Source organism: Zootoca vivipara, chromosome 6 (genome assembly GCF_965207765.1).
Source record: "Zootoca vivipara chromosome 6, rZooViv2.hap1.1, whole genome shotgun sequence".
NCBI lineage: Eukaryota > Metazoa > Chordata > Lepidosauria > Squamata > Lacertidae > Zootoca > Zootoca vivipara.
The window spans coordinates 16,722,012-16,749,918 of NC_142589.1; the positions used below are offsets into that span (position 1 = coordinate 16,722,012).

Sequence of the window (27,907 nt, forward strand, 5' to 3'; positions counted from 1 at the left end):
TATTATGTTTTGGGTAGGTTGGGGTGGGGGCTGAGAATGAAAACCAACTAGTTGCTCTAAGCCACAGTTCAGTTGTGTGTTGGGAAACCATGGTTTGCTGCAACGTACCAAATTGAGTCAGCCACGCTCGTCCAAACTCTTCATGCAACTGTGAGTCGTAGGGTCAAGCAGATCCTGACACAGGTCTGGTGGAAATGTGCAAGGCATTTGCTGAACCTTGTTTCAAAACTTCCCAGGGACTCTCTTTGCTAGGCTTGCCTTGCTGTTGGTCTCTGCGTGTTGCAGAGGATTTTAGTGATGGGGGGGGGAGCTACTGTTTTTTTAATATGTATTTTAGTTGGAGCCCCAAACGGTGCGCTTTCCTGATTTTTCCAGGTCGCTCTGAGACAGTCCCTGAACCCTGGAGCTTGCAATCTGAAATACATGACACACAAGGAAAAAGGACTGGTGAGGGAGGAGGAAACACAAGGCACCAATGCCGAAAATTACTATGATGGCCAGCTGGGATAGAATCTGCTCAGGTAGCCTGATTGGACACTGGCCGTGAGGACAGAGCTGAGGGAGGTCCAAAGACAGCTGGTTTCCCAAAATCCCTTAACGGCTATATGTTTCACAAGCTGAGTAGGAGTTTTATACAGTGGTAGCTCTGGTTAAAAACTTAATTTGTTCCGGAGGTCCGTTCTTAACCTGAAACTGTTCTTAACGTGAGGTACCACTTTAGCTAATGGGGCCTCCCACTGCCACCGTGCCACTGGGGTGTGGTTTCTGTTCTCATCCTGAGGTAAAGTTCTCAAGCTGAGGTACTACTTCTGGGTTAGTGGAATCTGTAACCTGAGGTGTCTGTAACCCGAGGTGTTTGTAACCCGTGGTACAACTGTATGTATTTTGATAAAAGGGAGCCTGCAGTAAAATGTGGTAGTGTAGGGTGCTCATTTTATGGTGCCAGCCAGCCAGCCACCTGTCCATGCCCTCTTTGGGGATATTTCATTCACAAGAGGTTCTCCCATGGGGGGCTAATTCATACTCTTATTCTGTGGAACCAACCACATGGCAATAGGTTTGGAGCTATGGGACCTTATATGGCTATTAACCAAGCAGAGGATCCTGAACTGTATCCTCTGCCTCCAGAATGGCACAATAAACCATGGTTGGCATGACACCCAGGTTTAACAAACACCAGTGCCTTTGCTCCTTTTGAAGGACTCTGGACAATATCAGTGAGATGCGTCGACTTGAACAGATGGCAAGGTGAGTGTTTTGTCTTATTTTCCCTACCACTGTGTGGCATTTGGCTGCAGAATTCAGCTGCCTTGATGATATTGGGTTTGTGGGTTTTTTATAAAAAGTTTCTAGTCCCCATGGCTGAAATCTCAGAAGGGTGGCTAGTTAAGGTTTTCTGCGCTTTTGGTGGCGACGAGAGGCTTCTGTAGCCTGGGCAGCTCCTTGAGCCACCCGACAAAGAGCAAAAAGCAAAACAAGGCAAAATCAGGAAGTGTTAATTCTATTGTATGGAATTTGCAGTCGTGAGGTAGCTTTGAAAGGGGGCCAAGAGGATGGCCCACCCCACTCAGCCTGGATAGCTCAGTTGGTTAGAGCAGTGTTTTTCAACCACTGTTCCGCGGCACACTAGTGTGCCGTGAGATGTTGCCTGGTGTGCTGTGGGAGAATTACTTTATATATAGTCAATATAGGCACAGAGTTAAATTTTTTAACATTTTCTAATGGTGGTGTGCTTCCTGATTTTTTTCATGAAACAAGTGTGCCTTTGCCCAAAAAAGGTTGAAAAACACTGGGTTAGAGCATCATGATGATAAGCCAAGGTTGCAGGTTCAATATTCCTGCAATGCAGGGGGTTGGACTGGAATCGGGGGTCAGCAAGGTTTACCTCGCCTGGGCCGGTTCACTCCAGCGAAGATCCCTCCGTGGGCCAGATCGCGTGTGCGATTTCCGACATCTGCAAAGACGCGATTTCCTACGTCTGCGCAGACACAATTTCTGGTGCCATGGAAGTGAGTCTCTGCACCGTGCTGTGCCAGTTTAGTGCAGTGCATGGGGACTCGCGAGTGGGCGGCTCGGTTCGGGGGCGGCTCGTGGACCGGTTAAATGACCCCTATGGGCTGCATGTTGCTGACCCCTGGACTAGATGATCCTCAGGGTCCCTCCCACCTTGATGATTCTATTATTTATTTGCCATTTACATGCTAAAAAGGCTTACGGCTGCTACATCATTATAATAATATAATATCTAATCAATTACACATTTTCAGTAACATAAGTAAGCAGCACCTCTTCAACCTTAGCATTTGACACCTGAGAGACATAGATTTTCAGCACCTGCTCTCTTCCTGGGACTGCAATTTGTTTTAATTTGAATTTTAAATAGTTGCAAGCGACCCTGGGACTTTTTGGCGTAGTGTGCGTAATAAACATAAGTGATTATGACAGAGCGCAACAATGCCCTTGTCATCCGCGATCATATCAGGAGAGCATCACCAAACAGCTAATGCAGCAGAACGATGTGTGGACAGGGCTGTATGAATCCTGCATTGCAGGGGGTTGGACTAGATGACCCTCAGAGAGTCCCTCCTACAAATCTGGTGAAATCCGCCACCAGTGCACCATCACTCTGTCAATGACATGCTGCACAAAAAAGACATTGGTCCAGGGGAGCCCTCGGGTGTCGACTGCATCTAGTTTTGCAAGCTCTCCCCTTTGCTGTCTCCACCCCTGGCCAACCCTGCAGCAAACTGTTCTTCCATCACTTAGCCCAGTGCTAAGACGTGCACCTTGAGTGAACAGGCGGAGAGTGTTCAGAGACCACGGACAAATAGTTCCCTTTCTCTGCCCAGCTGTGAAGGGCAGGAGAAGTCGGGGTTAGCCTGCTGTGAAGAGGAAGGCAGGGAGAATCTCCTCCCTGCTCGATTTTTGTAGAACGGAAAAAGCCCGTGGTGCGATCAAGCAGGTCCTGCCCTGGCAGGCTCATTACAAAGCCCCGGGAACTCGCTGTTTTGTGGGTTGGATGATTCCGGCTCTTGGTGCACTTTCAAGTTTGCCAATTTTATTTTATTTTTTAAATGTCAAGGTGGGCTGCATCTGGATTTGGGGGGAGCCTGGCTTATTTATCCAGTTGAGCAGGCTCCCGGGGCGGCCTACAAAGGTCACTGACAAGTCTTACAAAGACTTAGAATCGAAAAAAGATTGTTTCCTCCTCTGGGAATCGAAAAAGATTGTTTCCTCCTCTCCCATTCTCTTATGTTTGGCTTTCCTAGGGGAAAGTCATGGAGCGGCATCCATCGGAAGCACAAAAGGCCACCTTTGAATAGTGACCACCTGCATTTTCTCCAGATAGATGTTTGTTTGCTTTATTTTGCTGAAACAGATTTGAGAGTTCTGCCAACCTCTGGGTGAGCTGGCTTCTCACCCTTTGCATTGTGATGAGCGGAGGAGGAGGAAAGTCATGGCCTACCTTGGAGGAATAAGTAGCAAAGAAGGGAGTGAGGGTGTTAGCTTGGGCCCAATTCCTAGGTAAATGAAAGGGATGTTGGAGAAGTTCGATGAAAAACAGATGCTGGAGCAGAAATTCCCAATGTTCAGAATTGAGTCAGTGGTTAGAATGTCAGATTAGGACCTGGGAGACCAGGGTTCTAATCCTCACTACCTATAAAGTAGCTTATTAAAGACCACCAACCTTTTCCTTAGGAGGAAATATTTTTTGTGAATTGAGAGAAATGTATGCGAGTCTAATCGTGTCCTGCCCATGTAACACCTTTTCTCTCTGGCCTGGGCAGTTTTAAAATGGGATTGGATACACACACACACACACCTCGATTACTGCTATCCATGATGACTAAATGGAACCTCCAGCATCAGAGGCAGTATATGGGTAAATAGCATGTGCTGCTGCTGAACAATATGAGTACATTTTAATGGTATTAAAGATTAAAGAATTTTAAAGAGTGGATCCTCCTTGTACAGGAGCAGGATACCTCTGAATGCCAGTTCCTAGGGAGAAACACCAGGGGGCAGCAGACACTTGCCTCCTTCCCTGCTTATGAGCTGCTAGAGGTGTCTAGATAGCTGTGGTTGCAAACAGGGCAGTGAATCAAAGACATAAACTGTGTTGCTGTTCTCCGCAAGCAGCTGGTTTAAGTCTCGATGTTTTTCTCTTTAATTTCTGTCTGCATTTCCGTTCTAATCTCAGATATATTTTTGAGCCTGCTGCTTTTGACGAGAGAGAGAGAGAGATTTGTTTGCGAGTTGTGGGTCTGCATAATTGTCTGGGACATCTTGTCCCGCAAACAAATTTTAAAATTCTTGGAATTCTCTTGACGGAAGACGTTTTCTCCATTGCTCCTTAGATTTTTGTTCTTCATCTTTTTCAGGCCCTCCAGGCATATGCTTTCCTTGTGCGCTCATGATTATTTGTGTTCGCAGTGGTGTCACTGCAAAAGTTTTGAGGTGGACACACACTGCTTCGTTTCCAATCAGTGCCTGTGATGTGACTTCTGCTGAAACCCTATAACTTTTTGTACCACAAATTTTCCAGGGATTCTTGTTCCCCTGCCTCCATTTCTGTTGCCCTATAGTGCGGCAACATTTGGGAAGTATTGCAGAACCAACTAATAAAGCAGAATTAGGTGGGGACGGTCCAGTATATATCCACCACGAATGTGCTGTTATTGCCTCCATGACATGTTCGCTCAGTTTCCAATATTAAGTTTCATTCTACACATTTCCACATCAGTTTGCAGATTGACCGACTTCCTTAGTCCTCGCGCAAACCCATCTGTGCGTACTTTTTCCTGACGTACACACAATTTTGTCTGCATTGTTGGCTAATGTGCTCATTTTGAGAATGCAATGTTCCCTTATAAAACATTATTGTATGTTGCATTGCAAAATTCAGAGAAGTGCAAATTTTGAACAAGTGCTGCTTTTCAGTTGGTTTATTGTTTCAGAAAGCGTGACTTAGGTAGGCTGACCTGTAAAGGGGAACTCCCCCCCATCAAATCCCCCCCCATCCTCAAATGACCACAATGCCCAGGCTTTTCTCTTATACCTCCATAGGACCTTCCCTCCCCGCCGTCTTTTCTATCTCGCTTCTTGACACAGGACTGAAAAAGACATGCAAGGTTGCAAGGAATATTTTCCCCTCTCCTTGGGCCAAAATTAAATTGAGCTGGATTCAACAATCATTGAGAACCGGCCAAGTCAAACAGCCAGATGTGAAAATTGAAAGAAGGGGGGGAAAGGTAGAAACACTCATTAAAGAGAAGGGAGAATTAAGAATAGCCTGTTGTGCTGCTTATGTAATGCCATTTACCATGGCTGTGTGTCAAAGCATGTAAACACGGCCAGCCTCTCCTTTTTTTAAAAAAATGGAGAAAGTAACAGCATGGTTCAATTAAGGACAGGGCTATTTTCCATCCTTTGGGGCAAGCCCTGGCCTGGTATAGAATCAGGGGATAGAATGCAGTGCAAAGTGTTATCAATTTTCATTTTTAAAGAAAGCCCACAAGTTGCTAGTCCTCATTATGGTTAGGAAGATAAGCCTAACCCCCACTTAGGATCTGAAGCTGTAAACTTTTGACCTGGGGATTCCACCACCTCTCTCCGAAGCATGCCTAGGCCAGATCGAAGTTCCTTTTGTCTTCAATGAACTTGCTTATATTATAGGCTTTAAAAAGAAAAAACGCCCATGATTCTTTAGCAGCTTAATTGCCCAAGCCTGCAAAACACCATGCACGTTTGATGTTGTGGCTTGTGGGTATGACTTGGCCAATACGGCCTCGTGATTTGGATCAAAAGGCCTGGTGGGCCACATCAGGCCTACGCAATGGATCTTGTGCACGAGTACTTCAGGCTTTGAACTCGTCTCCTGTGCCCGGATCACAGACTTAACCTTGACGGCTTGCCCAGGCTTCGAACCCCACTCAGGCATCTCTGCCCACTGGGGCTGCAGACTGCACCTCATTCAAGTCTCGTCTTGCCACCCTTTTGATTTTTATCAATTCCCTGCAAGGGAGGAGAATTGGGGCTTATTTTCCCAGTCTTCAATTGCTAAACCTATGCAAGCTCTCCCCAGAGTCCCTTTCTCCATCTAATTTTTCCCCTGGCACACACACCTCCCAGCTGCAATGCCCGCTGCTCGAACACCAAAGGTTTTCTTTGGCTATCTTGCCTTCAGAGCAAACATTTCGCTTCTCCTGACTTTTTTTTTAAAAAGAGCCAGCACCCCCTAACTTCATATTAGGAGCTCTGTCTGTCTCCGCCTCGAAGCACGAGGGGAACGAGAGAGCTTTGCTTTCCAAGAAAGTGCTCTTTGGCTTGAAAGAAAACCGTTCCACCCTCGCCTTGGCGTGAGCATGACCCTAACCTGCCCAGGGATAGCAAGCCATTTCTCTTGCTCCGGGGAAACTGCAGCCTTTTCTGCCTGTCTCAGATTGAAGGAGGCTCCAGGGGAAAGAACTGGGTAATGGTATCTTATATCTCCTCATTGCTTCCTATAATCCTCTTTTTTTCTTTTACCCTGCTCTGGGGTGGTGCCAGTTTAGGGCTCATCACTGATGGAGTAGAGCAGGCATCCCCAAACTGCGGCCCTCCAGATGTTTTGGCCTACAACTCCCATGATCCCTAGCTAACAGGACCAGTGGTCAGGGATGGTGGGAATTGTAGTCCAAAACATCTGGAGGGCCGAAGTTTGGGGATGCCTGGAGTAGAGAGAGGGAGGCAGATCAGCAAGTAGAGCCTTACACGCAGAAGGTCCCAGGTTCAATCTCTACTATCTGCAGGTATACAAGAAGCTTGCCTTATAACGGGTCAGGCCATCTTGCTCTGTACTTCCTGCACTGGCTGGCAGCAGCTCTCCAGGGTTTCAGGCAGGGCTCTCTCCCAGCCCTACCTGGTGACGCCAGGGATCGAACCTGGGACCTTCTGGGTGCAAGGCAAATGCTCTGCCACGAAGCTACAAGCATTCGCTGGCCAAGCTGGGAGAGTCCTATCTGAAACCCTGGACAGCTGCTGCCAGTCAGTGCAGACAGCACAGAGCTGGATGGACCCAGCGGTCTGACAGCGGCAGGTGGCAGCTTCCTATGCCCCAGCCCCCTTTTTTTCCAGCCCCTCCCTGCAAGCAGCTTGGAGGCAACATTTGCAATACCCACCAGGTCTCAGAGCGGCACTCTGCTCATCTAGGGCATCAGCTGGAAGTTAGAGTTTGGTGGTTCCCCTGAAACCAAGAGCTTGCTCCCAGCAGCTTGGGGCAGTGCACAAATCTCACTCCCCACTGTTTCTTGTGCTCACAACAACCCTGTGAGGTAGGCAAGGCTGTGAGATGGCCACTGGCCGAGAGTCACCCGTTGAGCTTCGTCAAGGCAAACCCAACCATTAGGTAGAGGCAACTGCAGCCAAGTTGTAGGTGCTACGCAGCAGTGGTGGTCGCCCCTTCTTCTACCAAACTGTTCCCCCGGAGTCCCCTTCTGCACCCCCCCCCCCGGCCTCACCTGCCCCCCCATACCTCTGCTGCAGCCTTGCTAAGACTGACATAAGTTTCCTCTCCTTGTCCACTTTGCTTTATATGCATGCATTTTTTGGGAGGGGGGTTCCATCTTGACCTTTGCTTCAAGCAACAGACTGGCTAGCCCTGAACCTCCTGGCTGAGCAAAAATCTGAACTCAACTCTCCCTGGTCCTCATTTGCACATTCTAACCACTATACCACACTGTTACTTGGCACCACCCCGACATTATTTGCTTTCAGTTCTTCATATTTCTACTTTGCTTTGCAGATTTTAACCTTGCACTGTGACCTTGACCTTCTGGTAAAAGGTGGGGCTGAAATCGAAGAGATCATAATCTGTATCCATATTTTGGATAGTTGTTCACTTTCTGTGCATTTGGACACCTCTTAAGGTGAACCACATTTTGCACGATGGTCCTGAGATCGAGGAGCCAGTTGCCACCGACGTTTAGAAACAAAGGGAAGCCATTTTGAAACAAGATGGCCGACCCAACCTTTTAGAACCACATTGGTTTTATCCAAATTTTGCGTGATGCTTCCTGAGATAATGGAGCTGGTTTTCGGCTACGTTTGGAAGAGAGGGCTGTCGGTGGCTTCTAGACGTGATGTTTACGTTCTGCCTCATCAGTTGGAGGCAGCAATGCTTCTGAATACCACTTGCTGGAAACCCCAGGAGGGGAGAATCCTCAAATCCTGCTTGCTGCTTTGCCACAAGCATCTTGACAGCCACTGTGAGAACAGGTATCTGGACGAGATGAGCCACTGGTCTGATCCAGCAGGCTCTTCTTGAGTCCTTAACTGGGCGCCATTTTGAATCAAGATGGCGGATTGAACTTTTCCAAATCCCACCAATGGCAAGACTCCACTGTTTTGTGTTCTGTTTCTTAGAACTCCTGAGTAACACTGGGCATGAGGCTTCTATGTAATAAGAATAGTAAGAATAGCAGCGGTTACTGGCATTGCCCTGGATCTTCTCGTTTTCTCTCTTTGATCTAGTGCTGTTTACCAGCTTTTGAGAGCAGAGCAACCAGATGAAACGGATGCTCATACTGGTCTCTGCCCACCCTGCCTTCCTAGAAGATGCCTGTTAATGAACAACACCGTTTCCTAACACGGAACACACACACACACACACACACACGATGAAATATTCCAAAGGGAAACTTCTGAATCTGGATTCTGCTTCTGCTTTCCATCCCACCACTTTCTCCTCCCCTCCTATACTCCCCCCCCCCACTTTTTTGGAGCAGGGTGTCATTGCATAAATCGCCTCCCTGCTCCAGCTGCTGAGACACAGCTGCCTCTCTCTCTCTCTCTCTCTCTCTCTCTTCCCTGAGCACAGCTGTTGGGCTGTCCAGCGGTCCATCCTCCCTTTTCTCCCTCCTCTGTTAACAGAAAATCACAGAGTAATATGAAACGGCTTGGCAGGAGCTGATTTTATTTTATTTTATTTTTTTAAATCCACTTGGCTCATCAAACCAAAGTTTAATGTAAAGTCTACTCCTCTCTTCCCTCCTGTCCCCCCCCCTTCAACACTCCCCTCCAAATAGTTTTGTCAATTTCCAGCAAAGTTTGCCACTGCTGCAGACGCTTGCATGCTGTGTTGCATTGTTGATGTTTTTTTTTAAAATTAAAGCCAGGCATGGAGCATATGGAAAAGTTTTCCGCCGGCTTTTCTCGTGGCTTTCTACCAACGGAGAAGCAGAGAAGCCCTAAATGGCCTTGCATCTTGAGTTTCTTATGCATTATTCCGCTCCTGGGTCTACTGGCTGCTCGGGAAGGTTTGCTTGAGACGAAAGCAAGAGAGACTGAGGTAAGATGCGACCCGTTTTCTTCCAAATATTGTGTGCTGCTTTAATATCCTGCCTTCCGCCCCACCCCAAATTGGCTCAAGGTGGTTGTTTCATCCTAACAACAGCCCTGTGGGGTAGGTTAGACGGAGAGATTGTGATTGACCCAAGATTGCCCCAATGGACAGGGATTTGAACTCAGGTTTGTTACATTTCACCATTTATTTTTCTTTGTTGTGTGGTCATATTCTATGGAATGGGAACTTTAATATTTGCTCATCTGTTACATTATATCTCATGGTGTTGTGGGTTTGTTGTTGTTTTTGGGGTTTTGGGTTTGTTTGTTTTTGCAAGGAGGTCAAAGATTTGAACTCGGGTCCCGCAACCCTGCCCACTGGCCTGGGCAGAAGAGATAGCAAAGAGTTCAAGTATTGCCTATTGATATTTCATTTTTAGATTCCTGGCATGGCAGAAAAAGCTTCTGGTGGGGTTAACAGTGCATGCTTAATTAGAAGTAAGGCCCACCGATTTAATTTATTATTACACACACCTCTCAATTGTTTAATGGTTGCAACTACCTTGCAAGGCAGGTTATGTCGACAGACAGCAGCTGGCCCAAGATTGCCAACTGAGTTTTCAGGGCTGAGTGATGGGTTGAACTTCAGTTTCCCCAGACAATTACCCTCCATGAATTAATTAGTCTAATCTTTTAAATTTAAAGCCTTCCAGACAGATAACCATCAAAAATTCCACAGTTTAAAGGTACATTGTGTGAAGAAGTCCTTGCTTTTGTCTGTCCTCAATCTTTTAACATCCAGCTCCTTGGGATGGCCCAAAAATCAAGTATTATGGAAGAAGGAATGGGGAAGCCTCTCCTTTCACCATACTTTACAGCATTTTTATACACCTCTATCCTGCCCCTCTATCCTGCACACCTCTCCTTGTCCCAAAGTCCAAATGCTGCAACATTTCCTCATTGGGGGGGGGGTGTCTTTCCACCCCCTTGATCCTTTTGGCTTCCTTTTTCAGAAGCTTTTCCATCTCTGCAAGTTCCTTTTTTTGTGGGGAGGGGACCAAAAATGGAAGTTTCACACACTCTTTCTTTCTTTCTTTCTTTCTTTCTTTCAGATTTGGGAGTGAGATCAGACTTTTGACCTACTTACAGATGCATTGGAAAAGCACATGTCTGTGTGCCCTATATAAGTTTCAGGACAGATCCTGAGCTAGAGAAGAGCCTTGTTTCAATGTGGCATTTCCCCTTCCTCACTTCCACAAGGGGTAGGATGTTTCAAAGCCGCCTGCTTTTGTGAAGAGAGTGCAGAGTTGGGAGGGATCATCTAGTCCAACCCCCTGCAACGCATTGCTAATTGAGCCGGTTTATTACAACTACACAGAGGAGGCAAACAGACACGGAGCTCAAGATAGCTCACTCTCACTTCCCCACCCTCCATTTTTGCCCGACACCAACCCTGCAAGGTAGAGCAGGGCAGGGCTGAGAAGGAGCAACTGGCCCAAGATCGCCCAGTGGGCTTTGTAGCCAAGTGGGGATTTGAACAGTGGAGGCTGGCCTATTAGGGCAAATGAGGGCCTGCCCCACCAACCCCAACCTGCCATTGGGCAGCTTCTGACTGTCATTTACTTCCATCCAATCCAGGTGCCAGCTTCCTCCTCCTTGGTCTTGCCCCTTGTACAACTCAACAGGGAGGAAGAGGCTGGGGACAAACATAGGCTTAGTTGGCTCAGCCCATAGTTGCTCTGGCGCCACCTAGTGTTTGCCTCCCTGCCTTCCAACCTACCAGCCCCCAGTGTGCACCAGCCACCCCTGGATTTCAAGCCTGGGATTTAGAGACAAGCTGATAGCCTTGATGCTTAAAATTTCCAGCTCCAAGCTCCTGAAAAAAAGGACCCTGAAACACAAGAGTCTCTGGGGCTGCAACCAGAGAGCTGGCAGCCCTAAAGAAAGCCCATTTGTGCTTGGCTGCCTTCAGCCGAGCTCTTTAAGGAACCAGCCAGCTCTTTCCCTGGCTCACGGTCCTTTCCTGGAAAAAACACGTGAAGCTGGGAGTTGGTTGGCATCATGTGGCAGAAGAGGCTGATGGGGCAGAAGGCAGGGAGCCCAACAGCAGGTGGCGCCAGAGCCAGTGAGGGGCAGAGCCTACTTGATTCTAGTTTTGTCCCTGAGACTAAGGAGGAGGAGGACGCTGGCAGGCAGGGCCACCCCCTCGACTTGGTGTAATAAAAAAGACAGGCAGAATAAGGTTGGTGGGGCAGTGCCCCATTTGCCCTAATGGACCAGCCTCCACTGTGTGCAGCTCATCAGGGCTGTTCAGACCGAGGGCTGCGTACCTAGTGAAAGGTCGTCTGAGTCCAACATCTCAACTAAGCCAGCTTGGCCTCAGCTCCAAGACTAACCATTGCTGACAAGAGCTAGGGGGGAAATCCAAGGCAGGATCTGGCAGTTCCTTGAATTGCACCGCTTGTTTTTTTCCCCTGCTGAGATCCAGAGCCCACTTCTCATGCTAGTTTAACATTCAGGTTTCCCTTTGCCCGGCAGAAGAGAGGAATATAAGAAGCTGGCTTTGTACCAAGGCGTTGGTCCACCTAGCTCAGTATTGTCTACAATGACCAGCAGCAGCTCTCCAGTGTTTCAGATTGGGGTCAGTTTACAAAAATAAAATGCTGGTCGGAGTTAGTTTTGCCCTCAAACCACCTTGTTCTCTAGACTGTCACCTAGTGGCAGAATGGCGACATTAGCATTTTCATAAAAGAATGAGGTGTCCCTTATAGTCTTCTTTTAGCCTCCCAATTGAATGTTCTGTCTATTGGTACTGTATATCCGTGGCAGTTCTGTCTATTGGTATATCTGTTCTGTCTATTGGTATATCCTGTTCACTGTGGCAAAATCACACGGCTTCCATAATTAATTGTGTAAATGATGTTATTCCACCCCCCATTCATTCAATGCAAAGGAAACACATTGCAAATTGGGCAGTGAGGGGGCAAGGAATAAATTATGTATTGTTTGCAGATGGAACAACATATTGTTTGCAGACCGAGCAAAAACAGCGGATCCTGATTGTACTTGCTGGATTGATTTCCTTTCTGGCCACGGAACAATTTTTCTGATTCAGTTTTCATCCAAATTCTGTGACATTCATTCCCACAGTCATCCCGGTTTGAATCATTGCTGAGTTGGGTCCATCACTCTAACTGCTACACCACGCTGCCTCTCACATAACAGGGACCCAACCCAGAGGCTTTGGTGCAAGGCTGACATGCTGAGCTCTCCTCCTGACCTGCTTGGCTTGGCTTTTTAAAGGCAGATCCTGCACTTCACGCTTTCCCTCCTGGAATTCCCCCTGCTCTCCGAGATGGCAAGTTTCCACCCCATCCCCATAGCCGGAAGAAACGCTACACGCTCACGCCAGGTCACCTGAAGTGGGACCACTTCAATCTCACGTACAAGTAAGGCCAGGATTTGTAGAAATACTAATAGTTTTTGCAACGGATTTTCTCTGTTAAATTACATTTATGCCTGTTGTTTTTACAAATGAATACGCATTTTCCTGCATACCTCAAATACGCATATTTTTGTACTTTTGGGGGGACTCGGCAAACTGCGCCGGAGGCACGGGAATTTCTAAGTTTAACAGCATTTTGATTTGGCTAACACTGGAGGAAGTGCAGATTAGGGATTGTTTGGGGGAAATACATTGCAATGTAAGTTTCTCTCCCTTTTCCTGGTCTGAATTCTGGTTTCTGGGAAGGGTTGGAAACGATAAAGGGGAGGGCTCTGTCTTCCATCCACAATGCTGACTTTCCATTTGGAAGGTGGGCAGACAAGGAAGCCTAATGGGAGGGGAAATGGAATGGAGTATGCTGGAAAGGGGCATGGCTGGCTAGAATCCTCAAGACCTGGAGGGCCACAGTTTCTCCAGCCCGGGTCTAAGCTGCAAGCCAAGGTTTCAAATAGGAAGGATTTAATCAGGCACCCTTTGCAGGGATCTGTGCCACACACACACACACACACACACACACACCCCGCACCATTATTTTAATAAAAAAATATGATTTTCAATTGTATACATTTCAATAATTTTACAATTACCGGCATTTTAACATTTCGAAACTCGACTTCCTTCCCCCTCTTTCTGTGGTTTCTTAAATTTATTTTTTTTATATTTTCTGCATATTCCAAATTATCTTAATTTACTCATTTGTTCATCTACAGTACTTGAAATATAAAACTGCAGGTTATTACAATGATCCTGCCAGTGTTCTTATCTGTTTACAGTTTGTTTGTAAATATCCAATAGACCATTTCCATTCTTTTATTTAAAAGTGTTTTTTTTTTAATATTGGTTTCTTATTTTTCCGGTAAGTTTTGCCATTTCTGCATATTCCATAAGTTTTTGTTATCCATTCTTCTTTCGTTGGGACGGCTTCTTCTTTCCATTTTTGGGCAAGTAACATTCTTGCTGCTGTCATTGCATACATGAATAAATTCCTATACAGTTTGGGTAGTTCTGTCCCTATAATTCCCAACCCCCATCTCTCTCTGTATGTGATATGATGTGATCTTCGAAGCCTGGGTAGGGCTGAGCAGCCATTTCTGGCCACGATCCCTCTGGCAGTTCCAAAGCTGCCTCTTGTTTTCATTTCATTTCATTTCCATTTCCTTCCAGGATCCTGTCTTTTCCTAGGAACATCATCAACGAGAGCCAGACAAGGAAGGGCCTGTCTGCTGCTTTCCGCATGTGGAGTGACGTCTCGCCCTTCAGCTTCCGAGAGGTGCCGCCGAGGGCAGCCAGTGACCTAAAAATTGGTAGGGGCTCCTCTTATAGTGCTGGTTTCAGAAGAAAACTCTGAAAGGCGGCGGCAGGGGGTGGGAGACGGCCCACAGCAAGCCCCCTGAGGACTAAACATGCTCACTGCTTACAGAATGCTTTGTTGTCAGGGTGGGGGAAGGACAAGGAAGATGGAATGGAGCACCCTACAGAGGGCATGGCTGGCTGGAACATACAAGGTGTGACCGAAAAATTTGGTGAATGAGTACAGAAATTGGACAGCGAGAAATATTTGAGCCTTACAGGCCTTCAGAGTACAGCCCCTCTGATACTACTTCTTCTTCTTCTTTGGCGATCACTCAAAGCCGACCGAGTAAGATTGTCTTCCATAAACACAATTTTAACAATGGGTCCGTAAGTGACTGTGGAGGCCAATTCTGGATCCACACGTCCTTCCACAGTGGGGACATTGGTTTCCAGGCGGGAGTTGATCATGGTGTGGATTTGCCAAGCGTGCCTTCCTCTTAGCACGTCTTCAAAGCCCATGACACCTTTGGTAAAGGCTGTTCTCCAATTGGAGTACTCGCAGGCCAGTGTTTCTCAATTGTTTGTGTTTATACTACCTTGCTATTCTTTGGAAATCTGCATTCAATTTCCTGTATCTTTCACTATCTCCCTTGCATTTTGCTTGCCTTTTCTCCCGTACTATTTGTAAGGCCTCATTGGACGGCCACTTTGCTTTCTTGCATTTCCTTTTCATTGGGATGGTTTTCGTTGCTGCCTCCTGTATAATGTTACAAGCCTCCATCCATAGTTCTTAAGGCACTCTGTCATTTTTTAAAATTTGCCTTGAGACAGTCTTTAAACCTCTTTCGTTGACCACTGATACAATGCACTGTTGACAACGTTCATAAAACTGTTGGAAATTTCTGGAGAAGTCCTCTTTTTGTACTGCTTTCTGTTCTCTCATCACAGCAGCTTAAAAAGGTACAGGTAAAGGACCTCCAACAGTTAAGTCCAGTCACGAACGACTCTGGGGTTGCGGCGCTCATCTCGCTTTACTGGCCGAGGGAGCCAACGTTTGTCCGCAGACAGTTTTTCCAGGTCATGTGGCCAGCATGACTAAGCCACTTCTGGTGAAACCAGAGCAGCGCACAGAAACGCTGTTTACCTTATCGCTGGAGCGGTACCTATTTATCTACTTGCACTTTTGATGTGCTTTCAAACTGCTACGTTGGCAGGAGCTGGGACCGAGCAACGGGAGCTCACCCCGTCGCGGGGATTCGAACCGCTGACCTTCCAATAAGCAAGCACTAGGCTCAGTAGTTTAGACCACAGCGCCACCCGTGTCCCCACAGCAGCTAGGACTTGTGAAATGTTGGGAAATCTGTGCCCTTTCAGTGCAGATCTCAGTTTTGGTTTCAGTTTTGGAAAAAGAAATCCGGTGGGGTCAGATCGGAAGAATATGGAGGGTGGGAGAACTCAGTAACCTCAGGAACGATTTCACGTGGAATATGCAATTCTTCCGCCATCATTCAGACGGACAAAATCAATAACTCACAAACTCTGTTGACATTTGCTGCTGTTATGCTTGTCAACGGTCTGCCAGATAGAGGGTAATCTTTGAAGGTTTGCTGCCCTTCACGGAAATGTTTAAACCACTCATACACTGTCTTTTGAGTTACATCTCCATACACAATTGTGAGCATTTTGTGGGTTTCCAATGATGATTGCATGTTTGAATACTTCTTGCTGTCAAATTTCTGTGACCATTCACCAAACTTTCTGGTCACACCTTGTAGAACAGCACTGCAACATTTTGTTGAAGTTACCATTTTGATATGGGGAAAGGGCACAGCTCAGTGGTTTTGCATGAGGAAGTCCCAGGGTCTATCTTGGGGATTCTCCAGGTACGGCAGGGAAGACTCCCTGTCGCAAACCCTAGAGGGCCATTGGCGGTCCGTGTGGATGATGCTAAGCCAAATGGACCAATGGTCTGACTCAGACTGTGTACACATTAGCGTTTACTCTAGCTCCCACTGCTGGCATTTGAAACCAAGGGCACATGACACCAGCCACAACCCATATCCATCCTGTAGTTTCTTGAGAAATGCTCCTGTTTGATGCACTTTCCCTCAAACCAGCTTCTGCATTTTAAGACATGGATGTGTGTACAACCTCAGAATTAGGCAGCCATCTTGTCCGTTCACCCTGTCTTAGTTAGGACAGTGATGTTTGCTTCCTTGCACATATATTCCCACAACCCTAGGACATTTGGAATAATCGCAGTAGCAACAAGAAGTATGGACCTCGGCACTCGCTGAAAAATTAACTAAGGAAGTCAAGGCATTAACCAGAAAGATAACTTTATGGCATTCTTTTGTTACACACTCAATGTTTTCCCACAAAGAAACTGCATTTGCAGGGTGCAGTGGGAAGAGGGCATTGTTGGCTGTGGGGGATTTCATTTACTTTAATAATAATAATAATAATAATAATAATAATAATAATAATAATAATATAATATATTATTTATACCCCACCCATCTGGCTGGGTTTCCTCAGCCACTCTGGGCGGCTTCCAACAGAAAAATGAAATAAAATAATCTATTAAACATTAAAAGCCTCCCTAAACAGGGCTGCCTTCAGATGTCTTCTAAAAATCTGGTAGCTGTTTTTCTCTTTGACATCTGATGGGAGGGCGTTCCACAGGGCGGGCACCACCACCGAGAAGGTCCTCTGCCTGGTTCCTTGCAACTTGGCTTCTCGCAACGAGGGAACCGCCAGAATCCCCTCAGTACTGGACTTTGAAAAATCAATATAATATTTTCCCTTTTCCTTTTTTAAATTAAACCGTTGGGCAGGTGGGGGCCGAGGGCAAACTAAGGCTGTTGGGAAAGTGCTTCCTTGGCCCTAATGGACCAGCTTCCACCGTTATAAAGTGAACCCATTTCACCGTTTTCATTTCTCCTCAGGCTTCTATTCCATAAACCATACAGACTGCTTGGAGTCCAGTATCCACCACTGTTTTGATGGCACAACGGGAGAGCTTGCACATGCCTTTTTCCCTCAGACAGGCGAGATCCATTTTGACGACCATGAATACTGGATCGTGGGCAACACGAGGTTCAGCTGGAAAAAGGGTAAGGGAATCGCGTGTCTCGATTCTTGAGGCTGATGTCATCGTGGGTAACGTGGTGCCATTTCGCTGCCTTTCCTCAGGGAATTTACACATAGCTCTTCTTGTGTGTTATTTTGCAGGTGCTTTCCGGGTTTCTTTGTGGTTTTTTTAAACAAGTTTCTAGTCCCTTTGGTCGTGAAAAATATGCTTTCTTTCCCTGAAAAAATTCTGGACACTGCAGTTTTATATGGGGTTTCTGGGGACTACATTGCCCATAATTATGGAGGGGAAGGGTGTGCTTTGAATGTGCTGTGAATATACTGTGTGAACTCAGCCTTGTGGCATACATTATGGAAATATACTCAGTCATAATAAATACATATACAGGTCACAGGATTTCTCAGTCACTCAGAGGCCGCCTACTATCCTTCAGAGTACACCCAGCAAAAGATCCTGGGAATGGTAGTTTGTTAAGGCTGTTGGGAACTGTAGCTCTGTGAGTTAAAGTTCCCAGGATTCTTTTGGGGGGGGCGCACGTTGGAATATTCTTTAAGCCTATACTGTAATGCGTACACAGCCTCACTTTCATCACAGATATTTTAAAGATATCGATTTATTTTTATTCTTGTTTGGGGCTCCTTACACTGTTTGGTTGGGAGTGGGAACTGTTAAAAACAAAACAAAAAACTGCCTGCGATCCTCTTGAGTGGTTTGCTAGACAATTAAGATGTGCCCAGACTCTTCCCACGAGGAGCATCAAAGCTTTCTGATGCGTTGACCTTCACTGGGGTTGACTTAGATTAGACAGCTCCCCGCCCCCTTTCTGGTTCAACGTCTGTCTTGCCAGACATTGGGGGGGGGGGGAGAAAAATGTATGCGACGTGAGCTGACGAAGGAGTTCTGCACACAGAATGTTCCAGATTTAGGGGTAGCCGGTTCCAGCTTCAGTTTTCGGTGACTCAGTGGGGCTGCTGCAACCACAGTTGCACAAAGCATTCCCCCCCCCAGCATAGATCCAGCCAGTTGTGCTATCAGTGGGGAGAGGTTTTGCCTTGTCCCTTCCCTTGAATTCTCATCCAAAAGAGAGAGAAAAAAGCGGGGTGGGGGTGGGTGGGCTGTTTACATTTTTGTTCACTTGGATCACCAGCTTTCCTGCAGACGTGGACATTTTGTGGGCAGCAGATGCCTCCATTACGGACCGGGTTGCTCTTTAAAAGGCTCCATTTGACATTAAATGCTAAGCAGATGGGTCTTTAATAGGGACGGGAAGTGTCTGCAACAATTGTTGTCCCCACCCCAGCCCAGCCCCCTTTATTTTTTCCAAACCTCCCAATTTTTTAACCCTACAACAGTCCTCACAGTGTGACCAGATGGAGAATTTATGAGCATTCGGACACATACCAGAACTTCAGCCCTCCAAGTGTCCCTATTTTCCAGGGACGTCCCTAATTTAGAAAAGTCGTCCCGGTTTCTGATTTGATCCTGGAATGTCCTGGTTTTTCTTAGGATGTCCCTATTTTCATTGGAAATGTTGGAGGCTATCCGACCCCTGAGCCGTCTGAAGGCAGCCCCGTATTGGGAAGTTTTTAAAAATGTTTAATATTTTATTATGTTTTTATATATGTTGGAAGCTGCTCAGAGTGCTGGGGCAACCCAATAAGATGTGTGGGGTATAAATTATGCAATTGGGACGTCCCTATTTTCATCAGAGAAATGTTGGAGGGTATGGAACTTGGCGCACTTGGCACAGATCAAATGGCGTGGCAAATCTGCTTTTGTTTTTAAAAATCAACTTTGGCGGTTAAGAAAGCGACAGGGATATGTGTTGAAAAATTTGCAGTGGGTGAATGATTTATGGGGAGACATGTAAAAGTAAATTGGGATGAGTGTTCAGGGCTTCTTTTCAGCTAGAACTCACTGGAACTTAGTTCTGGCACCTCTCAAGTGGGTGCCATTGCCATTATAAGAAGAGGTGTTCATGGTGAGTTCCAGCACCTCTTTTTCTAGAAAAATAGCACTGTGTGTAACCGCCCGGTAAACAAATAAGAGTGACATAGTCTAACTGCCGCATAAGATTTGTACAAGCAGGTCAGGATAAATGCTGGATAAAAAGCTCATCTGGAGACAGAGCTGGAAGAGAAATTGGGGTCAGATTGCATTTAAAGGTGAACCTTCCTAATTCACACCGTTATTGCTAAGAGCTCTCAGAGCTGTTGGGAAGCCCCTCTTTCCTTCCCAGAGCTACAATTCCCAGAGTTCCCTGGGAAGATATTGCCTGTTATGCCACCCTGGGAATTGTAGTCCTGTGAGGGGAAGAGATTTATCCTCACAACTCTCAGTGCCCCTTAACAAATAACAGTTCCCAGAATTCTTTGGGGGGGGAAGCCATGACTGTTGAAAGTAGTATCACAGTGCTTTAAACTTATGGTGGCCTTAGTTTTATCTCCCTCAGAGCACCAATTGGAAAGGTGAGGCTAACCTTTGCCCTCGTCCTTATTGCTTGCTTTGTTTTATGGTTCAGCTTCCCATGACAGGGTTGACTGCTAGGCTCATAGGAGACCCCCTCCTTGCCAGGCGCAAAGAGACGAAACCAGCCCATAAAATTCAGTTCACGAGTTCCTGGGTTGTGGTTTCCAAGCGTGAGGTGGGTTGCTCTGACCAGTAGAAACCCTCCGTTAAAACCCAGAGCTGTAAAATCACTGGAGGGAAATGCACTTAACTGCAGGCTCTCACATCTTTCTGGTTCCATGCACAGATTTGCTGAGGCACGGACCTTGTGAAATGTGAATGGTTGGCTTCCATCTCTATCCACATTCTGGCTTGATAGGGAAGGATTTCCCATGTGTCCTGTCTTGAGACGGCTTTGCAAGCCCATTTCATATTTAGGAGAAAATAGAAAGGTGTTGCATCACCTTGGGGTTTATTGTGCGTAAACACCGGCTGGATCTATACTGATTGTAAAAACGCTTTAAATAAAGTTATACAGCTCTCAATGCTATGTTACATTGATGATTTTACATTGTTCCGCAGAGCCTTCTGGTGTCACATGTTTATAATGCATTTATAACGTTTTAACTGACCAGTATAGATTAGTTCACCGCCATCACCGCAGATTTCACAACTCCTCCACTTTGGGCCAAGCGGGGTGGGGGGGGGGAATGGACATTTTAAAGATTGCTTCTTGCCAACAGTCCACAAGGCATCTTTCCTCCAAATCAGATTGATAAAACCCAACTGGTAGATTGTAAAAGGTTTTGCTTGGCTTGCTCTCCATCCAACTCTCCTGACTGCTTTTAGCAGTGAAAAGGTGGCATCAACCCGAACTCGGGACCCCGGTGTGTGAGCATCACTGTGATCTCAGGTTGAAATCAGATTGGATTACATTACACAGTACTGAGCTAGGTAAACCCAATGGTCTGATCCGGCAAAAGGTGGCTTTGTACATCCGGTTGGTGCTCTGGTCTGTTGTGTTATTAAGGACACTGATTATTCATACCCCCCCCCACACACACACCTTTCTTTCTCCTTCTCTCTCTTTAGGCGTTTGGCTTACAGACCTGGTCCACGTTGCAGCCCACGAAATCGGCCACGCTTTGGGCCTCATGCACTCCCTGGACCCCAATGCCTTGATGCACATCAATGCCACCCTGACTGGGAAAAACACCATTTCACAGGACGAGATGTGGGGGATCTTCCGCCTTTACGGTGAGCGAGAGCATTGTTGGCTGCAAGGTGGGAAAGGAAGGACTCAACCAACAATTGCACGGTTAAGCCCTGTTGCCCTGTCCCTTCACGCAAGAGGCGTTGGTTGCTGCATGTGCAAAATGGCCTGAGAGGTGATAGTGGAGACTGGCTTCTAGCTCAGTGGCAATGGTGGCTCCCTGGAGGAGGAGGGGGTAAAAAGCCCTTTGTGGATTGGGTTCAGGCAGGGGGAGGGGGCTCTGAAGTGGGAGGCTGCAAAGTGGCTAGATGATGAGCTTATAGGGGCCAAATGTTGTAATTTTTTTAAAAAATCATTTCATATCTATCTTGCCTTTCTCCAAGGAGCTCATGGTGACATATAATTTACTTATTTATTAACTTTATAATCCTGCCGTTTCTCCAAAAAGGAACCCAGAGTGGCAAGCAGCGATAAAACAATTTTAATAAAATTAACACTTTAAAATTAGAGTGTGGTGCTGATAATGCCAAGGTTGCAGGTTCGATCCTGTATGGGACAACTACATATTCCTGCATTGCAGGGGGTTGGACTAGATCAGGCATCCCCAAACTTCGGCCCTCCAGGTGTTTTGGACTACAATTCCCATCATCCCTGAACACTGGTCCTGTTAGCTAGGGATCATGGGAGTTGTAGGCCAAAAAATCTGGAGGGCCGCAGTCTGGGGATGCCTGGACTAGATGATCGCCAGGGTCCCTTCCAACTCTGCAATTCTATGATTCCTCTAGGAAAACACCTTTTAAACAATTCCAACACACAATGCAGGCTGTATGTGGCTCCCCCCCCCCATTTTATCCTCACAACAATCCTGTGAGGTAGGCTACAGAGACAGGGACTGGCCCCAAGCTAGCCCTGCAAGGAGCTCTTCGTGGCTGTGTGGTCCTGCTCTGGCACTCTAACCACTACACCAAGCTGCCTTCTTGAGTGCCAGCTTGCCTGCCCCCTGCTGAAACGTGTTTACATCAGTGGCTCCCTCTGCTCTCCTGAAAGCAGCATTTATCCCTGGGGCCGCACCACATGTCTTCAGTTTGGCAGCTACTGGCTCCGACTTCCCCAGATTTCCCGAGGCTGGGCCTCTGAAAACTAGTATTGGGGAGAGAAAATGATACGTTTCTGGTCCATCATAGAAATTCTGTGAAATGCTATATTTACAGCTGAGGGTGAGGTGGGGCGAGGAGAAAATGGCCTGATGAGAACATAGCTCTGGCAGTGGAGGGATCAGGAGCCAGCCTTGTCTACAGTTTGAAAAAAGGGTTGAACTGGCTTTGCCGTCGAAGGACTGCTTTCTGCGCCAAGCCTGTGCCACCTACCCAGTCGCACATTTCACTCCTTCTAATAACAAGTGCCGATAGTTGTGTAGCCAAAATGGGCTCCAGCTGAGTTTGATATTCCTATTTTTTTGGGGGGGGGATATTGGTTTATTTATTTCTTTCCCCTTTCTCCTTTGACCTGGGCATCTTTTAAGAGTCGGGGTCAGAAGGGAACCTGGAGGTAGGCGAATGTTCCTGCTCCACTCAGGATCTGCAATGCTGGATGCAAAACACAACCGGGGGGGGGGCATTTTTGCAGCCCCCAAGGGGCTGCATTGTCTTCTAGGGCCACCTGCCAGAAGTGGGCGGGGCCAGAGGAAAAAAGTAGGCGGAGCAGTGGATGCATGACTCTTAACCCTTTGTGTGACCTGGCAAGTTTTCACATATATTTGTGAATATGCTTCTTCCACTCAAACCATCCACCCTCAAAAGCATGCTTTTTCAACTGTTGGATCAAAGAAAAATTAAAGGCGCGGCTGAAAGATCAGCTACCTTGGACTCCTTCTCTACAAAGTTTTTCATGTCGGCTGGTTACTACAGGAACTTTTACCCTGTAACTAGTGCCTTGAGCTTGCTTTCTTCCACCTCCCTCCCCATGTCTTTTCCTTTTATGCTATTCCATAAGCCTGAAGGCATGGGCTGTCTTACCACTGATATCTGTAAGCCACTCATGTACTGTATAGCCTTTCTCAGCTGAAAAGCAGGATTAAAAAAATGCTTCCAATAAATAAATATGTGGGTACAGTTCCGTTGGCAGTACTAACATCGGTTGAAATCAAAGTGCACAAAGTTCAATCAGCTTTTTAAAAGTTTTTATTTCCACCTTTAATGAATCTTCCTATTTCAGGCTGTAAAGATCGAATATTCATATGTCCTTCATGGTCTCAGAAAGGCTACTGCAGAACACGCAGGAAGTTTATGAAGAAACATTGTCCGTATAGCTGCGACTTTTGCTCAGGTAATGAATATACTTTGCTTTGAATCTAGCATTCCAGGATATCTGCTTCTAAAAGGGATATATAATATATTTATAAGCAATAGACACTAGGGGAGAATGCTCTTTTGCTAGACTGGTAGCTTGGCCTGTTCAGGATAATGGGCTGATATTTTATTAATGGGAGCTAATGACAGGCCACATTCTCCTGATAGCTGGGAGTCTCTCTCTGGTGTTTGGAATGCAACATCCAAAACCGTTTAGGAAGATGGGATGCCTCATGGGAAGCTATTCATAAATGATAATATGATCATGTAGTTTTTAATAGAATATGTATATACCTTTACTCATATTTTTTTTAAAAAAAATTCCGAGTGGTTTACAACAACCACACATGAAGCCATTAAAAAAAGATCAGATATCGGATAACTGTTGTTTGTTAATTGCCTGCGTAAGCCTGGAGGCATAGTTTTCAGCAGGCATTTAAAAATGGAAAAACAAGGTGCCTGATGAACCTCTATGGGCTGAGTTCCCACATGACTGGGACAATGGCACTAAAGGCTGCATTTTGTGTTGATTTCAAATTAGCATCACCGATTGGGGAAATGACCAGCTATGCTCCTGCAGGTTATCAAGCCAGATATAAGGGCTCATGTGGTCTCTGAGCTGTTCAGGGCTTTGTTAAGACAAGGCCCTTGAACCTGGCTCAGTAGTTCTGGTAGTTGCTTCAGGGATTCTTAAGATGTGATTCCTGCATTGCAGCAGGAGGTTGGACTAAATGATCCCTGGGGTGCCTTCCAGCCCTATAATTCTATGAGTGTTTTTTACACTGACTGGCAGCAGCTCTTCAGTTTTTCAGATTGGGGTCTCTCTCAACCCTGCTGGGGATTGAACCTGGGACCTTCTGCATGCAAAGCTGATGCTCTAACCACTGAACTCCAGCCCTTTCCCAAGATTCCTCGATTTTCAAAATTAGTAAGAAAACAGGAAAACAATCGTGCAATCCTAAATCTGTAGCTCGAAGCTGACAATATGTCCTTTTTGTTTTGATCTCCCTTCCCTTCCTTGTTCTGCTGGCAGAATTCCCATTCCCAACGGTGATGCCAACTCCGCCTCCCCCGAGGATGAAAACGAGGATTGTTCCCGAAGGCAGGAATGTTACCTTCCGCTGTGGCCAGAAGATCATTAATAAAAAAGGCAAAGTTTAGTAAGTAATCTCACTTAGGACTGAGCCAGACATGCATGCATGCCTCTTTAACTTTTTGGTTTGGAGTGTGTGTCTGTATGTGATCTTTGGGAATCATTAGAATTGTGCAGTTGGAAGGAATCCCAAAGCTCATCTAGCCCAACTCCCTGCAATGCAGGAAAGCGGGTTACCTTGAATTAGGGACAACCAGCATCAGGGGTAACATAGGAAGCTGCCTTATACGGAGTCAACCATTCCTTATAAGGCTTGGTTCCAATCACCCTCCTGTGCACATGTTCCAGCTTGTCGATATCCTCCTTAAAATGAGGTGCCCAGAACTGGACCCAGGACTCCAGGCCGTGGTTAAAGGGATCAAACCTGGTGAATATCGATCTTCCCCTCTTGCTTTTCCCTCACAGCTGGTATAAAGAGAAGGAGCTTCTGGAATACTCCTATCCGGGATACCTGTCTCTGAATGACGACCACATGAGCATCATAGCCAACGTCATCAATGAAGGGACCTATACTTGTGTAGTGAAGAAAAAGTCTCAGATCCTCACCACGTATTCCTGGAGGGTCAGGCTGAAGCACTAGCATGGAACCCTTTGCAAAGGACTTTGGTATAACCCAAGTGGTTCTGTCCTATGTTGGGTTTCCTCTTTTCTGCCTGTCGTTTTGTATATCTAACTTTCAGCACCCAATCTTAAAAACGGCAAAGCCCATCCACAGGTGTGGCTTGGGCAATGTGTGGGGAGGCTGGGCCTTCCTCCCCAACAGATTACCGCTTCCAAAAGGAGATGAGTACAAAATTCATCTGTTCTGTATATTTTAGTTTTAGCAGGTCAAAGAGATGGGAGCTAGAACGGTTGTTTTGTTTATCTTGCTACCATTACGAAAAGAGAGTCTGTAAAATGTACAAGGTGGGGGGACCCAAACAAAGCCCACACACCTGTGGACATTAGGTCTGGGGAGGTCCCAACAGCTTTGGGAAGTGGAAATGTCTAGTGTCTACCAGATGGAGAATAACTGAAATGTCACCTTGGGTAATAAATTCAGCTGCAATATTGCTATTGCTGCAGTTAATTTTTATTTTCCTTACAAAAGTGATGATAAGATATAGAATCAGGTGTGGGGAACCTTTGGCCCTCCAGTTGTTGCTGTGCTACAACTCCCATCATCCCTGCTTGCTGGTGCTGATGGGAGCTGTAGTTCAGCGGCACTTGAAGATGCTACGTAGCTCCTAGGTGTAACGATCGCGTATTCCTCAGAGTAACAAAAAAGATTTGTCCACCATGAGCCATCGACTCTCCGATTTGCTCTCTGTGATGGCAACTCAAGCAAGCTTACGAGACACTGTTAAATTCCTTGCATATGTTGTGATGCACTTATCCCTCGGTCGAGCCTCTTGAAGAGCTGTCTACAGCTTCTGGAAAGCTAAAGGACAGTTGATCCTCTAGGAATTTCACTGGTAAATTACTGCGGTTCTCCTGTTTGAATAAAGTGCTTCCTGACTCTGCCGTCATTCTTGTCGTTGATGTAGAAATTATGCTGCCCGCAAATCCTTCTAAGAGAAAACCAGATCCCCCAATAAATTAGGTTAAGAGAGCAATGGCAGACAGATGCAAGTTTGCGTTAAAACCCTTCTTGACCTATAATTACCCCACCCTCTTGCATTCGCGAAGCCATCAAAATGAATCGCAGTACATAATAATTCATAGAGGGAATAGCTCAGTTCATTCCCCCCCTCCTTCCATCTTCAGTCGAAAGGATCAGATGTACAAACAGCTGGCTTCCCTCTGGCAGCAGAATATCTGGGGAAGCATGGGGTTGTATCTAACATTTTTATTTTTTAGCCCCAACCCAAAGCAACTTACAAACAAACAAAGAAGCGAAGAAGTCCCGGGTCACATCCATACCACAGATGAAGCTGTGTGGTATGGGTGTGGCCCTAATCAGAGTAGACCCACTAAAATTAACCAGCCTGACTTAGGTCTCTTGATTTCAATGGGCCTACTCTGACTACAATGCCCAGTTTACAAGGACAACCCTAGAGCACCCAGTGGGCAACCCTTTTCTGCCAAAGGCCAGAGGTGGGTGAGGCCAAAGACAAAAGTGGGCAGAGCTATGAATGTAAATAGTACCTTTGGGTGCAGTAGGCTGGCTTCTACACACACAGAGAGAGAGAGAGTCTGAATTTGTGCATTTACATTATTTCAATACGCCCAACGATATTGAAAAGTCCCAAAAACATTTCAGTCGTACACAAGTATTAATATATGTACATTTTCCAGCACAGTAGCAAAACCATTGACATTACATGAAAACACTATGTACAAGTCATGATTATATTTCTTCCGCAAAAGTACAAAAAAAACCAACCCCACACTCCCCTCTGCTGGTTTCACACCCAGCAGAACACTTCGGGATCAAAACAAAATTCCTTGCTTGGTGAACGTACAAAAATAAAAGTTAAACAAGGAATATTAACCTGATTCTGACCAAGAGCTTCACGTGACCAAAAAAACTGGCCACATGACAGTGTAACATGCGCACATACAGCACTTGTCAAGAGTGTGTGCATAGATATGCTCAAACAGTATCATCATTGTTCATTATTATGAATCAGATTTCTTACCTGCCTCTCACCTAAAGTCCCAGGGTTAAGGTCACAGCCTGAGATCTTAGAAGACAACTGCCAGTCTGAGTAGGCAAGGCTGAGCTGGGTTTGTTCTGCTGCAAGTTTCTAGGTTCTGTCCATCTTTTTCTGCCACTTCTCTGTCATATGAAATTTCAGCAGACGTTGGCCAACCTACTTCCAAGCGTTATTTCCACCGTCACGAGGACTAGAAACTCTCACACCGTTGTTGTTTTCGAATGGAAGCGGTTATCCCTGAGATTTTCAAGATGCAGGACTCTGCATCCAATGCTACGTCTCCCAGGTTTCGTTGCACGCCGACAGCCTGGCAAATCAATTTCACACAGTCTTAGGCCAAATCTACACTGTACATTTAAAGTGCATCCCAAACATGTTTCAACCGAGGTGGGTTGGATGTGTTGTGGATGAGGAGATTCTAAGAACGGCAGGCAGATCCTGGTTGGGGGTGGGGGAAGTAATCTAGTTTTTCCAACTGTGGTGGTGAAAAGGGGGTGGGGTGGGGCATCTTACGGCCCTCCAACTGCTGTGAGACCCATCAGCCCCAGCCAGTATGGCCCAACAGTCAAGATGGGACTTGTATTCCAACAACATCTGGAAGGCCACATGCTCACCTCTGCTTTAAAATGGGCTTTTTTAAACACTGACCAGATCCAATTCTCGTCAGATCTTGGAAGGCAAAAGAGGTACCTGGAAAACAAACTTGGATCCACAGGAGGAGACAAAAAGAAAAGAGGGTACCTGATGATACTCTAGTCCATGGGGGCGGCATAAATGAAAATTTGGCAGAAATGTACGCTGCGAGCGAGTCAGCTGCCATCCCACTCTCTGTGTTTAAATACCTGCCAGGAAGATGCAGTGGAACAATTTCAATGCATTACGGTCCCTGATTA

At 46.3% G+C, this 27,907-nt stretch overlaps 1 protein-coding gene and 1 long non-coding RNA gene across 3 annotated transcripts; one reads left to right on the forward strand and one right to left on the reverse strand.

The window, feature by feature from the left end:
- The first annotated feature begins 1,158 nt into the window (after positions 1 to 1,158).
- MMP23B (matrix metallopeptidase 23B) lies at positions 1,159 to 25,883 on the forward strand. Of its 2 annotated transcripts, none has more exons than XM_060276194.2 (9): positions 1,159 to 1,248; positions 9,152 to 9,328; positions 12,625 to 12,770; positions 13,991 to 14,130; positions 17,068 to 17,235; positions 20,754 to 20,918; positions 23,089 to 23,199; positions 24,256 to 24,382; positions 24,781 to 25,883. In XM_060276194.2, exons 2-9 carry the CDS (start codon positions 9,158 to 9,160, stop codon positions 24,953 to 24,955), a joined length of 1,203 nt encoding a protein of 400 aa, XP_060132177.1. In that variant the 5' UTR covers positions 1,159 to 1,248; positions 9,152 to 9,157; the 3' UTR covers positions 24,956 to 25,883. The 2 variants fall into 2 exon arrangements, with proteins under 2 accessions (XP_060132177.1, XP_034976177.1); XM_035120286.3 differs by lacking the exon at positions 1,159 to 1,248 and adding an exon at positions 6,346 to 6,472.
- Positions 25,406 to 27,881, reverse strand: LOC148685258 (uncharacterized). Its single transcript, XR_015950452.1, has 3 exons — positions 27,756 to 27,881; positions 26,997 to 27,321; positions 25,406 to 25,925 (listed from the first exon to the last, which is right to left on the reverse strand). It is a non-coding gene; the product is annotated as an uncharacterized LOC148685258 (long non-coding RNA).
- Positions 27,882 to 27,907: the final 26 nt, after the last annotated feature.

Bases quoted from the DNA above. Each gene is read 5' to 3' on its own strand.
- MMP23B (XM_060276194.2), top strand. From the start codon at position 9,158: ATGGAGCATATGGAAAAGTTTTCCGCCGGCTTTTCTCGTGGCTTTCTA. The intron at 9,329-12,624 runs GTAAGATGCGAC...GGCTTTTTAAAG, and splicing joins CGAAAGCAAGAGAGACTGAG to GCAGATCCTGCACTTCACGC. The intron at 24,383-24,780 runs GTAAGTAATCTC...TTTCCCTCACAG, and splicing joins AATAAAAAAGGCAAAGTTTA to CTGGTATAAAGAGAAGGAGC.